General features: G+C 44.3%; 1 protein-coding gene across 1 annotated transcript in view; it reads right to left on the bottom strand.

Annotated features, from left to right (window-relative positions):
- Positions 1-1,297, bottom strand: part of LOC115155594 (integrin beta-5) — a 96,169-nt gene extending 94,872 nt beyond the window's left edge. The window contains exons 1-2 of the mRNA XM_029702336.1: positions 651-1,297; positions 68-153 (exon numbers count right to left, since the gene is read on the bottom strand). Of these exons, the coding sequence (XP_029558196.1) occupies positions 68-153; positions 651-732 (168 nt within the window). The 5' untranslated portion in view covers positions 733-1,297. The remainder of the gene's footprint in view (positions 1-67; positions 154-650) is intronic.
- Between the last annotated feature and the right edge of the window lie 16,790 nt (positions 1,298-18,087).

Here is an 18,087-nt window from a genome sequence, read left to right as displayed (position 1 = left end):
ATTACTACTGTCACCACGTGGTGCATCATAAACCCAACAAGTTGGAGGAGTGTGGCACGTGCCCTACCTCTTGCGCACACCAGGCACAGCTTGGATGGATGATGAGGCATTCTTCACAAGACATAGCGCTGCCACTCATACACACATTCAGACCTGAAAGTAGAACAAGTCAAAGTAACCAACATTGTTCCAGAGATTCTATTTGATCATGCATGACATTTGATTACCAGCCAATGAAACTCAGGACATATGTAATACAGTCACAGCCTAATAAACGATGTCATGCAATAGCCGACTATTTGACACATTATATTCAGTTTGATTCGTGCTAAAGTGCGAAGGTAGGATATGGCAAATTAGAATTTAGTCTTGAATTATGCAACATGACAATAATCTCAAACATTTCAAAGAGAAAGACTGATAACTAAATAACGTTACCCTTTTGTGGTCTTCTAGTGTATATGGCAACATTGTTGCAGGAATTTGTGGCTACTGTAACAACTGGCCAGATGTTAATACACTTATCGTGTGATTGCCTTCTAAAACGAAAACTAGTCAGCACTTTCCCGTGGAATAATGCCAGTATAGGCCATTACAAGACAAGTGTCGCGAAAACTGGGTATCAAAGCATTTAAGAAAAACGTTCTTACCTTGTGCAACATTGTGAATAAATATTTCCAGAATCATGCAGCCAAGAGCTGTACGGTACAACTGCCACGGGATCCACATCATTTCCTCGTATTGGACCGTTATTCAAAAGTCTCGTTTCGATAGGTTTTCTGGAACGTTTGTGGCACTAAAGTCTACAGTCGAGCCTTTCGATAGATCCACGTTGTCCTCTCCGTCGGTGCAGAGTAGTGAACAAGTCTTTGTCACATTTAAACTCCGGCAAAGCGAATTGGCCCGATAATGTTACGCGCCCTCTAAACAAATATTACAATTCATTGTCCCTCAAAAGTATTCCACATAACAGAAACAAAACTATATTTTTTAAATACTGGGTTCAGAGTCAAGAGCTGTGATTTTTGCAAATAGTTATGCAGAGCCAGCCTATCATGTTGTCCGTAGTCCACCCATAGCCGACATCCTTGGTTCTTGTTTTCCAATGCTTCTCCATCCGTTATAAACCCTTATTTGGTGTGTAACAATTCCCTTGATAAAATGAAATGTAGGTACAAGTTTGGCCTAAATGTAGAATAGAATTCCATCTCAGTAGAATAACTTCTTCCTACCTAACAAGTTTGTTCTTCAGTCCCCTGTTGTGTTCAACGCGTTGCCAGTTGGAGTCTCCGCCCACTTGCCGCGGGTGGGTTGAGTCCCCGCCCACTTGCCGCGGGTGGGTTGAGTCTCCGCCCACTTGCCGCGGGTGGGTTGAGTCTCCGCCCATTTCCAAAAGGAGGGGGGGAGGAGGGGGGGGGTGTTATCCGTTAACCCTGTTGTCTATCTCCATCAGACTCGCTCAGGACACAGGTTAAAATATCAAAACGAACTCTGAACCAGCTATATTATTTTGGATAGGTCGAAACATTCATGGACATTTAGCCAGATAGCTTGCTGTTGCTAGCTAATTTCTCCTTGAATATAAAAATTGGGTTGTTATTTTACCTAAAATGTAAAAAGTATTTTTGGGGAATTCTCTACTCCTACAATTAATCCACACCTAGTTAGTTTCTAGTAATCTCTTGTAGTTGTCCTCTTCTTCTTCTGTGGATTTTATATGGCGGTTGGCAACCAACTTTAAGTTGCACTACTGCAACCAACTGGACTGGAATGAGAACCTCAATCATCTTTCAATGACCCACATTGGTATATGGTCATAAAAAACAATGAGGAGATGGCAGAGGCAGGCCTGGCAGCGCTTCAAGTGTCTCAAATAGAACCAAGTTCTATTTTAGTGCCTGGCTATGCAGACGCTCATTGACATGCGAGAGCAGTTAGGATGACATTTTTTAATAAAAGCCCATTTATGCTCAATCTGAAAATGTGGTCGGACGCTCCGTATGGAGGGTGTAATGCACCCAGAGGCATGCAGAGGCCAAATTCAGCTCTGTACCGCATCGCCTTGCGCCTGTCCTTTGCCTTGCGCCTGTCCTTTGCCTTGTGCCTGTCCTTTGCCTTGCGCCTGTCCTTTGTGACAATGCGGAGGGCTCCGTATATAGTGCATTTGGAAAGTATTCAGACCCCTTGACTTTTTCCACATTTTGTTACATTACTGCCTTATTCTAAAAAAATTTTTTTTTTAATTCCCTCATCAATCTACGCACAATACCCCATAATGACAAAGCGAAAACAGGTTTTTAGAAATTTTTGCAAATGTATAAAAACAATTAAACAGAAATACCTTATTTACATAAGTATTCAGACCCTTTGCTATGAGACTAATAATTTAAATAATTTTAGAATAAGGCTGTAACGTAACCACGTGTGTGGAAATGTGGAAAAAGTCAAGGGGCCTGAATACTTCTAAATGCACTGTAAACGGAGCCCTCCGCATTGTCACAAAAATTGAGCTCAGGTGCATCCTGTTTCCATTAATCATCCATGAGATGTTTCTACAACATGATTGGCGTCCACCTGTGGTAAATTCAATTGATTGGGCATGAATTGGAGAGGCACACACCTGTCTATATAAGGTTCCACTGTTGACACTGTATGTCAGAACAAAAACCAAGCCATGAGGTCGAAGGAATTGTCCGTAGAGCTCAGAGACACGATTGTGTCAAGGCACAGATCTGGGGAAGGTTACCAAAACATTTCTGCAGCATTGAAGGTCCCCAAGAACACAGTGGCCTCCATCATTCTTAGATGGAAGTAGATTGGAACCACCAAGACTCTTCCTAGAGCTGGTTGGCCGGCCAAACTGAACAATCGAGGGAGAAGGGCCTTGGTCAGGGAGGTGACCAAGAATCCGATGGTCACTCTGACAGAGCTCCAGAGTTCCTCTGTGGAGATGAGAGAATCTTCCAGAAGGACAACCATCTCTGCAGCCGCTCCACCAATCAGGCCTTTATGGTGGAAGGAAGCCACTCCTCAGTAAAAGGCACTTGACAGCCTGCTTGGAGTTTGCCTAAAGGCACCTAAAGACTCAGACCATGAGAAACAAGATTCTCTGGTCTGACGAACCCAAGATTGAACTCTTTGGCCTGAATGCCAAGCGCCATATCTGGAGGAAACCTGGCATGATCCCTACAGTGATGCATGATGGTGGCAGAATCTTGCTGTGGGGATATTTTTCAGCGGCAGGGACTGGGAGACAAGTAAGGATCGAGGAAAAGATGAATGGAGCAAAGTACAGAGAGATCCTTGATGAAAACCTGCTCCAGAGCACTCAGGACCTCAGATTGGGGCAAAGGTTCACCTTCCAACAGGACAACGACCTTAAGCACACAGCCAAGACAACACAGGAGTGGCTTCGGGACAAGTCTCTGAACGTCCTTGAGTGGCCCAGCCAGAGCCTGGACTTGAACCTGATCGAACATCTCTAGAGAGACCTGATGTCATGTCCTGGCCAGTATAAGGGTTAATTGTTATTGTAGTTTGGTCAGGACGTGGCAGAGGGTATTCGTTTTATGTGGTTCGGGGTGGTGTGTTTGTTGAAGGGGCATTTGATTTAAGTTTTCCGGGGTTTGTTGGGCACTGTCTGATATTCATGTATTCTATGTTTAGTCTAGTGAGTCTGTTTCTATGTTTGGTTAATTGGGGTTGGGACTCTCAGTTGAAGGCAGGTGTTGTCTATTTGCCTTTGATTGAGAGTCCCATATATTAGGGTGTGTTTGTGTTTGTCATTTGTGGGAGATTGTTCAGTGTTTAGCCTTGTGCCTTGCCAGACTGTTTTGTTGATCGTTCGTTCTTTTGTTATTTTGGTGTTCATTTTGAATTTATTAAACGTCAAGATGAGCATACACATACCTGCTGCATTTTGGTCCTCCTTTTCCAACGACAGCCGTGACACCTGAAAATAGTTGTGCAGTGATGTTCCCCATCCAACCTGACAGAGCTTGAGAGGATCTGCAGAGAAGAATGGAAGAAACTCCCCAAATACAAGTGTGTCAAGCTTGTAGCGTCATACCCAAAAGACTCCAGGCTGTAATTGCTGCCAAATATGCTTCAATAAAGTACTGAGTAAAGGGTCTGAATACTTATGTAAATGTAAAAACCCAAATGTGTGACAATGCGGAAGGCTCCGTGTACATTGCATTTAGAAGTATTCAGACCCCTTGACTTTTTCCACATTTTGTTACGTTACAGCCTTATTCTAAAATATATTTTTTTAATTCTAAAAACTTGTTTTTGCTTTGTCATTATGGGGTATTGTGTGTAGATTGACGAGGGAAAAAAACAATATAATACATTTTAGCATAAGGCTGTAAAGTAACACAATGTGGAAAAAGTCAAGGGGTCTGAATACTTTCAGAATGCACTGTATAAGAGCCAATCTATGCTTGATTGATCTGACAATGTGGTTGGAGCCGCCATATGGATGGTGTGACGCAATAGCGAAGCCTCCGGAGGCACGCAGAGGCCAATTGAGCTCCAATCCGCATGGTAGGTGAGGGCAGGAGGTCCTGTATAAACACAAACTCACTTCCTTGACAACTTCCACGCTGCTCTGTGAAACGTAAGAAGTATAAATGCTCTGCAGAGGCCGTATCACTGTAAATGTTGCACGGCCAATGCAGACTCCGGATTGACCATGCAGGGCCTTTAACATGTATGTGTAAAATTATTTTGCAAGGCTGATGCACACAACACAGCCGGTGTGATCAGCATGTAACACACCTGTCAAACTCACAGGGCCGAGTGTCTCTGGGTTTTCGCTCATCTCTTGTACTTTATTGATTAATTAAGGTCACTAATTAGTAAGGAACTCCCCTCACCTGGTTGTCTCGGTCTTAAATGAAAGGAAAAACCAAAAACCAGCAGCCTCTTGGCCCTCCATGGAATGAGTTTGACAACCCTGCTTTAACACATTGCATTGAAACCTTGGTAGCTGACACACAAATTCATGATATTGACCTACAATGGTCAACAAAAAATAGGCAATATGCTACTGTAACAGCAGTAAGGTCACCATACATTTTACATTTAGGGCTGTGACTGCCATTTGAGGAAATAGGCTTATTGAGGATATTGAATTAGGCTCTTGGCCCAGTCTATTGATGGTATAAAGTGAGAATTAAGCTATACAGTATAGTGTCTTCCACAAAAACTGTCTCTGCTTAGTCAATATATAACCTAATTGCCTAATGAGCACAGACAGCAGTCATGTGATGTGATCTCTGTTAAGTAATACAATAGAGCGTGTGTACAGTGAATCTTCATTATCCAGGGAGCGCATGTAATCAGCACCCCTTTTACATATGCATTGATACCTCAACGGTTCACATCTCACTAAATGGCTCAGTCGAATATTTAGTCAAGTATTCAGTGATCAACAAAAACCTGGAAGCTTGCGCCACCTGCTGGCCACAAACAGAGACATGCGAGAACACACGATGAGAGATGTGCAGGGGAGAAAGTAAGGCGTACTGGTAAAACAGCCTATCATAATAAATAAAACAAAATGTCAAGAAAACTGTAGGCTATTACACCATTATTAATCATTGCTGCATGTCAGAGGCGTGCAAAATTAGGGAATGGACTTGAAAACAGGTGGTATAGCCTGCTAACCATAGTAAACTAAACATATTGGATGAGTTGCTTACCTCATTCAAATGAATCAAAATTGACAATAAATATAGTAACCTGTGTTTAAAAATAAAGGACGTGCTTATCGTGTCAGCAGGTCAGAGGTCATGTCTACGATGGTCTTGAGGGGCAGGCTGCTGAGGAACCCCTGCTGCTTGGCCCTCAGCTCCAGCAGGGCGTCTATGATCCTCTGCTTCCCCGCCTCGGGGTGGCGCTCTGACAGCCGGGCCATCAGCGTATTGAAGCTGCCCATGGTGGTCCTCTTTTGGAGGCTGAGCTGTAGGGGCTGGAGAGAGAAACGCCAGATGAGAACAGAGATCAAAGACATGGGAGAGACAAGGATTATGGACAAATCAAATTGGGAGCAATCCACGCATTGCAACATATTGAAAACAAATAATATTTATATCTACAATCCCTGATTACAAACCAAAACAATAACAAAACTGTAGAGAAACGTTCTACCATTGGTAGGAAGAGTCCTGTCCCCCTAACCTTCAGTCTAGTGGTAGTCTAGGTGATGTTGCTCTTGTAGTCTTGGGGGCCTGGGGCGTCTCCAGAGAGCCCTGTCTTTGTGCTGGCTGTGGGACCTGACTGCTGCTGTTGGGTTTGCCCCACTGGCCCTGACTCTGACCCGGGCTCCCAGTGTTGCTGGGACAGTGGATGTGAACGACATGCACAGTTTGTCCCGGCATACTGTACCCGTCCATCTCACGCACTGCACTCTCAGCCATCTTTGGACCACTCATGGTCACTTTGGCAACTCTGCAGGAACAGAGAGCGTAAGTGAAAACATTGACATGTAGTCCATTTGTTCATGTGGAGGGATAAAGCCCTTGTAATACAAACGTCTTCTTGCTATTGATCTAGTTGTAATTGTGTTGAAATCTTTGTGTAACAACAGTTATGTAGTTTCAGTCTACAGGGTCACTATGGTTTTATTTTACCTGAGGTTGTTGCTCACTTCAGATGCCTGATAGTTCTCAAACCAGAGCATTACTTCTCCCTGTAAAATCAGACAGACAGTTCACTTTTATTAGGATCTGCTGCTCTCTCGTGGCCACATTACTCTCACTTTCCCAATTCCATTCTTTACTTGATTCCTCACATCCTATCTCCTTGCTTCCTTTCAAACAGAATTGGAGAAGAAGGCCAAAGGGGAGGGACCTTGGACCTTCTCCAAAACAGTTGATGCAATGGATGCAAGGAATTGAGAAAAGATGAATTGTGTAAGAGACATTGTCTCATACTGAGGCTTACCTCCGTTACATCACAGGGTAGGTCTGTGACGCATAGGAAGGAGCTCTGATCCTTCTCCTTTTCCCTAATGACTCTTAAAGAAAAATATAAATTCATGTTTATAAACACTTCTTATGAACATGTTGTGTTTGTGTTATGAATGTGTTATGAAGTCCTTATGTACCTACCAATAGGTAGTGTTACCGAAACATCAAATTCAGCTATATTCAGTCAAATACTGAACTATGACCCAATCCCAAACGATGCACTTTGAAACACTTGAAACTCAAACATCTGTGAATGGAAAATCTTCTTTCCGTCATGCAGCTTTTTCCACTACCCAATACTTGCCATTTTCACCCTCCTCCATGACCACAGCCAGACCTCCTTCCTTCAGTGCCCCACCTTCAGGCCCAAGGTCCTCCTCTGCCTCGTACCATAACTCGCTGGAGTTGTGGTCTTTGGTTCCACCTGTTGAGTGTGAGAGTTAGTCAATCCAGGTGGATCTGAACCTGCTCTGAGAACACTGTGGAACACTATAGTGCAACGCATTGCATGTTTATTCATTCAACATGTCCATGGATGGATGAATGAATAGGTCTCATTACCTGGCCCCCTGGTTGGCCACAGGCTGCTTTGGGAGGAGGATGACTGCCTTCCCAGACCTGCTTCCCTCAGTCTTCGGGTGGACCACTGGACCTTTCCTCCTATAGCACTCTCCTGGCCAACCATCCCATCATCCTGTTCCATCCTGTCCCAAGGACCAATGAAAGAGACTGGGACACCAGTCTGTTTAACTCTCCCTCTTCTTCGCCACCTACACTGACGTCCTCTACGCGAATATCCCCTACCTGCAACTGCTGGGATCTCCATCTGAGGCACTGGAGGATAGAAAGAAAAACATTTCAACAACAGCCAACTCGATTCATTTATTGATTTATTTATTCAGCCATTCCTTCTTTAATTCATTAATATACCTACCCAGACAGAGCATTCCCAAAGACTCTGCAATTATCTGACTGCGTAGTATAAGCCTAAATGTACTGAGAGGAAGGAGGGGTACCAGAGGGTGCTCACCTGTTTGGTGAATGTAGCTGGTCCCCGAGGTGATCCTCTGGGAGTCGACAGACAGGGGTCTAAGCTGGTCCAGGGGTACCCGACAGGACCTGTCCCATCTCTCTGTCGTCCACCTTCAGGACCTGCAGCACCTTCACCTCTTTTTTCAGAGTCTGGTGTGCACTGAGACTCTCTCGGAACCAACCGGACTGATCCATCTTGGTTTGGCCTAGTGGGGGTGTCTCGTTTGAATCAGTTGTCCCCTCATTACTTGCTTTATACATGAGAACAATCCCATCCTATTCCATAACACTGTGATAGTTAACATTGTTATTCGCTGGCTCGTACCTCGAGGCCTCCTCCTCATTAGCTAGGATCCCGGGGCAGTTGTCGTAAGTCCAATCACAGTACTCGCTGCAGTCTCCTGTGCAGGAAGACACTATACTGCCTTCAGGTGGTGCCGACTCCTCTGCTCCCCTGGGCTGCTCAGTGCTTCCCCTGGTGACCACGAGTGACAGTGAGTCGCCACAGTCTGGCTCCGCTGACTGTCTGGTGTTGATGCTGGTGTTGGTGGTGTTGTTACACAGTGGCGCAACTTTCACTGGGGATGGGCCCCCCCCAGGTTTAATCAATGGAATGTGATACAAACGAGGCAATGGTGTGCTTTAGGACCATGCAGACGCCTCCGAGCGGTCGGGTAGGCTGTTTGGAGTGTTTATCTGACATACATTTTTATAATAATAATAATAATAATGTCTCCCCACTTCTAAAACCAAAGTTGCACCCCTGTTGTTACACTCAGTGCAGTCCATCCTAGTGCTGTTGAAACTATAGTACTCTGGAGGAGTCTCCTGGTCCAACATGGGGAAGTCTGCCGTCTGGTCGTGCATGGACATGGAGATGACCATGGACTCATATTGGTCATTGATGGCAGACAGGCTCTGCATTTCCAGCTCCATATCCAGAGAGAAGCTAGCCTGGGCTGACGGGTCCTTACACACCATCAAACTACTGCTGTTGCCATCCTGCCACCCTCCTTTCTCCCACAGCTGAGACAGCAGCTGGACCTAGGTGCAGTGCCCCTCCTGTTGGCCTGGAGAATCTTCTGTGGCTCCAATATGGCCGCCACTGGTATCACCACAGGCTGACTGGAAGCTGTTCTGTAGGCTGACTAGACAGCCCACTGCTGGGGTAGTGGAGGGCTGCTGAGGCTGACAGGCCCTGAACTGCAGCATTATTCCTGCTGCCACCTGGTGGTAGACTTGGACTGACTGGACTCCTCCGTGCCCTGAACAGTTGAACAGATTTAGATCCTCTTTCATGTTGTTGGGAAGAAGAATAAAATAACATGGTTGTATCAAAATAAAGAAACAATGAAGCTGAAGCAAAACAACGTTGATGCTGTGGTGATGAAATCAATGTCCCTTCGTGGGATTAATAAAGTCCTCTTCCTACTACTAGAACTCCTACTACTAGAACTACTACCGCTACTACAACTACTACTACTGCTACAACTACTACTACTACTACTACTACTACTGCTGCTACTACAACTACTACTTCTACTACTGTCTACAACTACTACTGTCTACTACTACTACTGCTACTACAACTACTACTGTCTACTACTACTACTACTACTTCTACTACTGTCTACTACTGTCTACTACTACTACTACTGTCTACTACTGTCTACTACTACTATCTACTACTACTACTGTCTACTACTACTACTACTTCTACTACTGTCTACTACTACTGCTACTACAACTACTACTGTCTACTACTACTACTGCTACTACAACTACTACTTCTACTACTACTACTACTTCTACTACTGTCTACTACTGTCTACTACTACTACTACTGTCTACTACTGTCTACTACTACTATCTACTACTACTACTGTCTACTACTACTACTACTTCTACTACTGTCTACTACTACTGCTACTACAACTACTACTGTCTACTACTACTACTGCTACTACAACTACTACTTCTACTACTGTCTACTACTACTACTGTCTACTACTACTATCTACTACTACTATCTACTACTACTACTGTCTACCACTACTACTACTTCTACTACTGTCTACTACTACTACTGTCTACTACTACTACTACTACTATTACTGTCTACTACTACTATTACTATTTCTACTACTACTGCTGCTACTACCACTTCTCCTCCTACCACTACTACTGTATATTACTACTACTACTACTACCGCTACTGTCTACTACTACTACTGTCTACTACTACTACTACTACTACTGTCTACTACTACTACTACTACTACTACTACTACTACTGCTACTACTTCTCCTCCCCCTCCTCCTACTACTACTACTACTACTACTACTACTACTACTGCTACTACTTCTCCTCCCCCTCCTCCTACTACTACTTCTCCTCCCCCTCCCCTCCTACTACTACTCCTCCTACTCCTCCCCCTCCTCCTACTACTACTTCTCCTCCCCCTCCCCTCCTACTACTACTCCTCCCCCTCCTCCCCCTCCTCCTACTACTACTTCTCCTCCCCCTCCCCTCCTACTACTACTCCTCCTACTCCTCCCCCTCCTACTACTACTACTTCTCCTCCCCCTCCTCCTACTACTACTTCTCCTCCCCCTCCCCTCCTACTACTACTCCTCCTACTCCTCCCCCTCCTACTACTACTACTTCTCCTCCCCCTCCTCCTACTACTACTTCTCCTCCCCCTCCCCCTCCTCCTACTACTACTTCTCCTCCCCCTCCCCCTCCTACTACTACTTCTCCTCCCCCTCCCCCTCCTACTACTACTTCTCCTCCCCCTCCTACTACTACTTCTCCTCCCCCTCCTACTTCTACCCTTCCTCCCCCTCCTACTTCTACTTCTCCTCCCCCTCCCCTCCTACTACTACTCCTCCTACTCCTCCCCTCCTACTACTACTACTTCTCCTCCCCCTCCTCCTACTACTACTTCTCCTCCCCCTCCCCCTCCTCCTACTACTACTTCTCCTCCCCCTCCCCCTCCTACTACTACTTCTCCTCCCCCTCCCCCTCCTACTACTACTTCTCCTCCCCCTCCTACTACTACTTCTCCTCCCCCTCCTACTTCTACCCTTCCTCCCCCTCCTACTTCTACTTCTCCTCCCCCTCCCCTCCTACTACTACTCCTCCTACTCCTCCCCCTCCTACTACTACTCCTCCTCCTCCTAAAAAAGCATATGTTATGTTATCAAATATAAACTGTTATAAAAGTATAAGAAATTGATTAATTGAGTAAAATATACAGAGTAATGTGAGTATGATATGTAGGCTATTCTTCCTTAAGGATAATTCAACCTGGGTTAAAACAGAAAATAGTTCAAAGTCAAGCAGAGCCATAACTCAAGCAGAGCCGTTATGTTTCACATAAACCAGTTGTCTGGCTACTTTCAGAGCAGGATGCCTCTGCAGAAACTGATGGAATACTCCTTCCTCTGTGGAGAAGAAAGTTGAGGGGAAGGACAACTAATCCGTTGCTCAGTTTTTACTGAGTCTATAGTAAGTAGGCTACGTCAATATACACTGCTCAAAAAAATAAAGGGAACACTTAAACAACACAATGTAACTCCAAGTCAATCACACTTCTGTGAAATCAAACTGTCCACTTAGGAAGCAACACTGATTGACAAAACATTTCACATGCTGTTGTGCAAATGGAATAGACAACAGGTGGAAATTACACCCCCAATAAAGGAGTGGTTCTGCAGGTGGGGACCACAGACCACTTCTCAGTTCCTTGCTTCCTGGCTGATGTTTTGGTCACTTTTGAATGCTGGCGGTGCTTTCACTCTAGTGGTAGCATGAGACGGAGTCTACAACCCACACAAGTGGCTCAGGTAGTGCAGCTCATCCAGGATGGCACATCAATGCGAGCTGTGGCAAGAAGGTTTGCTGTGTCTGTCAGCGTAGTGTCCAGAGCATGGAGGCGCTACCAGGAGACAGGCCAATACATCAGGAGACGTGGAGGAGGCCGTAGGAGGGCAACAACCCAGCAGCAGGACCGCTACCTCCGCCTTTGTGCAAGGAGGAGCAGGAGAAGCACTGCCAGAGCCCTGCAAAATGACCTCCAGCAGGCCACAAAGGTGCATGTGTCTGCTCAAACGGTCAGAAACAGACTCCATGAGGGTGGTATGAGGGCCCGACGTCCACAGGTGGGGGTTGTGCTTACAGCCCAACACCGTGCAGGACGTTTGGCATTTGCCAGAGAACACCAAGATTGGCAAATTCGCCACTGGCGCCCTGTGCTCTTCACAGATGAAAGCAGGTTCACACTGAGCACATGTGACAGACGTGACAGTCTGGAGACGCCGTGGAGAACGTTCTGCTGCCTGCAACATCCTCCAGCATGAGCAGTTTGGCGGTGGTTCAGTCATGGTGTGGGGTGGCATTTCTTTGGGGGGCTGCACAGCCCTCCATGTGCTCGCCAGAGGTAGCCTGACTGCCATTAGGTACCGAGATGAGATCCTCAGACCCCTTGTGAGACCATATGCTGGTGCGGTTGGCCCTGGGTTCCTCCTAATGCAAGACAATGCTAGACCTCATGTGGCTGGAGTGTGTCAGCAGTTCCTGCAAGAGGAAGGCATTGATGCTATGGACTGACCCGCTCGTTCCCCAGACCTGAATCCAATTGAGCACATCTGGGACATCATGTCTCGCTCCATCCACCAACGCCACGTTGCAACACAGACTGTCCAGGAGTTGGCGGATGCTTTACTCCAGGTCTGGGAGGAGATCCCTCAGGAGACCATCCGCCACCTCATCAGGAGCATGCCCAGGCGTTGTAGGGAGGTCATACAGGCACGTGGAGGCCACACACACTACTGAGCCTCATTTTGACTTGTTTTAAGGACATTACATCAAAGTTGGATCAGCCTGTAGTGTGGTTATCCACTTTAATTTTGAGTGTGACTCCAAATCCAGACCTCCATGGGTTGATAAATTGGATTTCCATTGATTATTTTTGTGTGATTTTGTTGTCAGCACATTCAACTATGTAAAGAAAAAAGTATTTAATAAGATTATTTCTGTCATTCAGATCTAGGATGTGTTGTTTAAGTGTTCCCTTTATTTTTTTGAGCAGTGTATTTAATATTTTACAGTCATTTGGTATCACTGGGTAGGGATTCTATACAACTGTTTTGTAAATCGACTGCCAAACTATAATGACACAAATGGGAGCTTTCATGCTTGTGTTGCTCTGTAATACATTTCCTGGTCCCTGCTGTACTTTGTATAAACTTCTTGTCCTCTACAGGCAGGGATAAGTGCCAACCCAGCAGCTTGGGGTCAGCTCCTGGAAACGGGTGACTTTCACCAGGTCAAACACAAACCTGTAACGTACAGAGTTAGGCCTACGCTGCATCCCGATTCTCCAAACTTCTCCCAAAATGTGCACTTGAACACTCCCTTCTTAGATTTAAAAGGATTGGAATGGTGTAAGTATTGGCTGGACAGAGTTTCCACCATTGTTAAATCCATGACAGGGAGTTTGCAAGTGCACACTTCTGGAGAAGGGTGGAGAAATGGGACGTACAAACAGACTATTTCATGTTCATCATTCTCTAATTATAGTACAGAGAAAGTGCTGGGACTGATAGACATGGTCTATACCTGTTGAGAAGGAATTTCCTGCCGTCCTCTGTCAACAAAGACAGAGGGGCTGTATTGAGGTAAAGGAACTTAATGCATGTCATGTACCAAAGCAATGAGAGGGAGACTACATAAATGGGTTGGACATTATATTATTTATTTTGTATTAAAATGGCCTAGCTCAAATTAAAAAGTGAACGTGCATTCCATTGGTTATGAGATTTGTGTTGTAAGAGGAAGCATCCTTCTTGTGCTTATTACTTTGAATAGTGTGTTTTGAACATTTTGAAGCGATTCCCGTTGACTTACCAGCCAAGTTGTTCATTGCATTTTGAAACCCACGTTGGTTATAAGGTACAATATGTATCTGGATCATCCCTGATGCATAGGGGATCTGTGACATAGGCCTAACTGCAGTGGTATAGTTGGGGGTATACAGTCATGGCCAAACATTTTGAGAATGACACAAATATTAATTTTCACAAAGTCTGCTGCTTCAGTGTCTTCAGATATTTTTGTCAGATGTTACTATGGAATACTGAAGTATAATTACAAGCATTTCATAAGTGTCAAAGGCTTTTATTGACAATTACATGAAATTGATGCAAAGAGTCAATATTTGCAGTGTTGACCCTTCTTTTTCAAGACCTCTGCAATCCGCCCCCACATGATGACAATTAACTTCTGGGCCACATCCTGACTGATGGCAGCCCATTCTTGCATAATCAATGCTTGGAGTTTGTCAGAATTTGTGGGGTTTTGTTTGTCCACCTGCCTCTTGAGGATTGACCACAAGTTCTCAATGGGATTAAGGTCTGGGGAGTTTCCTGACCATGGACCCAAAATATCGATGTTTTGCTCCCCGAGCCACTTAGTTATCACTTTTGCCTTATGGCAAGGTGCTACATCATGCTGGAAAAGGCATTGTTCGTCACCAAACTGTTCCTGGATGGTTGGGAGAAGTTGCTCTCAGAGGATGTGTTGGTACCATTCTTGGTACCAAGGATGCTGGTCTCAGGATGCTTTACTGTTGGATGACACAGGACTGATGGTAGCGCTCACCTTGTCTTCTCCGGACAAGCTTTTTTCCGGATGCACCAAACAATCGGAAAGGGGATTCATCAGAGAAAATGACTTTACGCCAGTCCTCAGCAGTCCAATCCCTGTACCTTTTGCAGAATATCAGTCTGTCCTGATGTTTTTCCTGGAGAGAAGTGGCTTCTTTGCTGCCCTTCTTGACACTAGGCCATCCTCCTCACTGTGCTTGCAGATGCACTCACACCTGCCTGCTACCATTCCTGAGCAAGCTCTGTACTGGTGGTGCCCCGATCCCGCAGCTGAATCAACTTTAGGAGACGGTCCTGGCGCTTGCTGGACTTTCTTGGGTGCCCTAAAGCCTTCTTCACAACAATTGAACCACTCTCCTTGAAGTTCTTGATGATCCGATAAATGGTTGATTTAGGTGCAATCTTACTGGCAGCAATATCCTTGCCTGTGAAGCCCTTTTTGTGCAAAGCAATGATGACGGCATGTGTTTCCTTGCAGGTGACCATGTTTGACAGAGGAAGAACAATAATTCCAAGCACCACCCTCCTTTTGAAGCTTCCAGTCTGTTATTCGAACTCAATCAGCATGACAGAATGATCTCCAGCCTTGTCCTCATCAACACTCACACCTGTGTTAACGAGAGAATCACTGACATGATGTCAGCTGGTCCTTTTGTGGCAGGGCTGAAATGCAGTGGAAATATTTTTTGGGGGGGGATTCAGTTAATTTGCATGGCAAAGAGGGACTTTGCAATTAATTGCAATTCATCTGATCACTCTTCATAACATTTTGGAGTATATGCAAATTGCCATCATACAAACTGAGGCAGCAGACTTTGTGAAAATTAATATTTGTGTCATTCTCAAAACTTTTGGCCACGACTGTACTCCTTATACCCATTTATTTTTCAGTGGGCATTGCATATACTCAATTCTTAATCCCCACTGATATGTATCAAAGTAGTGTAGTGGGGGTATATTCCATATCAATTAATAGGGTTGATGGAAGTGATCGGAACGTTTAGCTTAAAATGTTGCTAAACTCTTATTTATTCACATTTTACTCACAGCAATGTACACACGGCAGTAGGTCTATGTGTGATGATTCCAAAATTCTATTTGCGGGAAAACACCTTTCTAAAATGCGCACCACACATGCACGCGGGTTTCATGGACAGAGATGTAATTATACGTTAAAAAGAGAGGGGATTTAAAGATGCAACAACTATTATGGTTTGCTAATATAATTAGGATAATAACCTTAAGTGCTAAACAATAAAACAAGTTGAAAGAAAACCAATAGAACAGAAGAACACATGAGTAAGTCCTTATAAAAATAACTGCCTCCACGTTTCTATGGTGGGATTTTGGCTATAGGCTACTTTGAAGCAAGGTAAGACATGCCTCATAACAGGAAGTAAAACGTCCAGGTTTCGAACAATTAAGGAACAGGAAAAATATAGCGATGCTAATGATAGGTCTAACAGTCTTCTGGTAGATGGAAAGGCTTTCCTACAAACCTTCTTTATTAAATGTTAACTAACTACAAAGCTTATTAAATGTTAAACAACCTATTGAACGTTAACTAACTACAAAATAGTCTGCCTACCTGTCAGAATGAAACCGTGATTATTTGCGTCAATCCAGTGGCCATTTCTTTTGCATTCGCCATCTCATGCATACGCTACAGAAATACAGCCAATCAAGTGCTAGGTGCTTGCACACTTGAATCAAAGGGTAACTACTAAAAAAAATTAAGAATTATTCGATTTTTCCCAGACCTCAAGTGGTCTCCTGATGTGGTTCAACCCTTGTGTAGTCTTTAACATTCTGTATACTCCCATTGTCTTAAGGGTAAATTTCACTTTCTGACCAGTAAAGGGGTTATTTGTTATTGTAGTTTGGTCAGGACGTGGCAGGGGGTGTTTGTTTTATGTGGTTCGGGGTTTGTTTGGCTATGTGTTTATATAGAGAGGTGTTTGTTTAGTTTTCGGTTTATGTTCTATGTTAGTATATTTCTATGTTCTAGTCTAGACTTTCTATTTCTATGTTTAGGGTTTTGATTGACTTTCAATTGGAGGCAGCTGTTCCTCATTGCCTCTAATTGAAGGTCCTATGTATAGGGATGTTTTGCTTGTGGGTAGTTGTCTCCTGTTTAGTGTCTGAGCACCTGATAGGACTGTTAGCGTCGTTTGTTTTGTATACGTGATTTGTTTGTTTTTCCTTCTTCAGGATGATGGCTGGCTTCCTGTCCTCATGACCACTGATCTCAGCCATTTTGTGCAGTGTGCTCAGGAGGACCACATTATTGTTCCTCTTTGGGAGGTAAGAAACTAGAGTGGTGGTGGGAGTGAAGGCAAACTTTGATGAGAAGGCCTCTCTCCCCCTTGGTGCGAGGAGTGCAGGGGGAGCTCAGGCTTGTTCTTTCTAACTGCCAACCATGGTGATCTTCCTCTTCAGGAGCTGCTGGCTTAGTTCAATCAGTAGCACACATAATCTCAATTTCTCATTGCGTGTGTGTGTGTGTTTTTGTGGTGTGTAAATAATTTTATAACTGCTGGGTCAAAATGACCCTAAGACAATCTTTGTACCCTGGTGGTGTACAGCTTTCATGAAAATATGAACAACGACAATGTTGAACTTTTTCTAATTTTGGGGTCACTCTAGGAGAAGTCATCAAATTTCAAGTTGAAAAAATATAATTTAGGTTTTCACAATTTTTTTCTCTAAAAACTTAAAAGCTGAAATAAATAATTTTCTCTACTATTATTCTGACATTTCATATTCTTAATGTCACGACTTCCGCCAATGTCGGTCCCTCTCCTTGTTCGGGTGGCGGTCGACGTCACCGGTCTTCTAGCCATCGCAGATCCACCTTTCATTTTCCATTGGTTTTGTCTTTGTTTTCTACACACCTGGTTTTCATTCCCCAATTACATGTTCATGTATTTAACCCTCTGTTTCCCCCATGTTTTTTGCGCGTGATTGTTTTTATGTTCATGTCGGTTCATGATGGCTGTTTTTTTGACGGGTGGTGTTTTCACCCGTGCGTAATATTTACCGTTTGTATTTGGTCAAGTGTATTTGTTACCTTGTGCCTTGATTTATGAGTAAAGTACGTTGCTCATTCATTTTTGCTCTCCTGCGCCTGACTTCATGCACCAGCTACACTCACCTTCTGACACTTAAAATAAAGTGGTAATCCTTACTGACCTAAGACAGGGAATTTTTAAGAATGTGACATGTCAGAATAATAGTAGAGAGAAGGATTTATTTCAGCTTTTATTTTTTTTCATCACATTCCCAGTGGGTCAGAAGTTTACATACACTCAATTAGTATTTGGTAGCTTGGGTCAAACGTTTCGGGTAGCCTTTCACAAGCTTCCCACAGTAAGTTGGGGTAATTTTGGCCCATTCCTCCCTGGTGTAACTG

Source organism: Salmo trutta, chromosome 20 (genome assembly GCF_901001165.1).
Source record: "Salmo trutta chromosome 20, fSalTru1.1, whole genome shotgun sequence".
Classification (NCBI taxonomy): domain Eukaryota; kingdom Metazoa; phylum Chordata; class Actinopteri; order Salmoniformes; family Salmonidae; genus Salmo; species Salmo trutta.
This window is presented reverse-complemented; position numbering and strand designations above follow the sequence as displayed.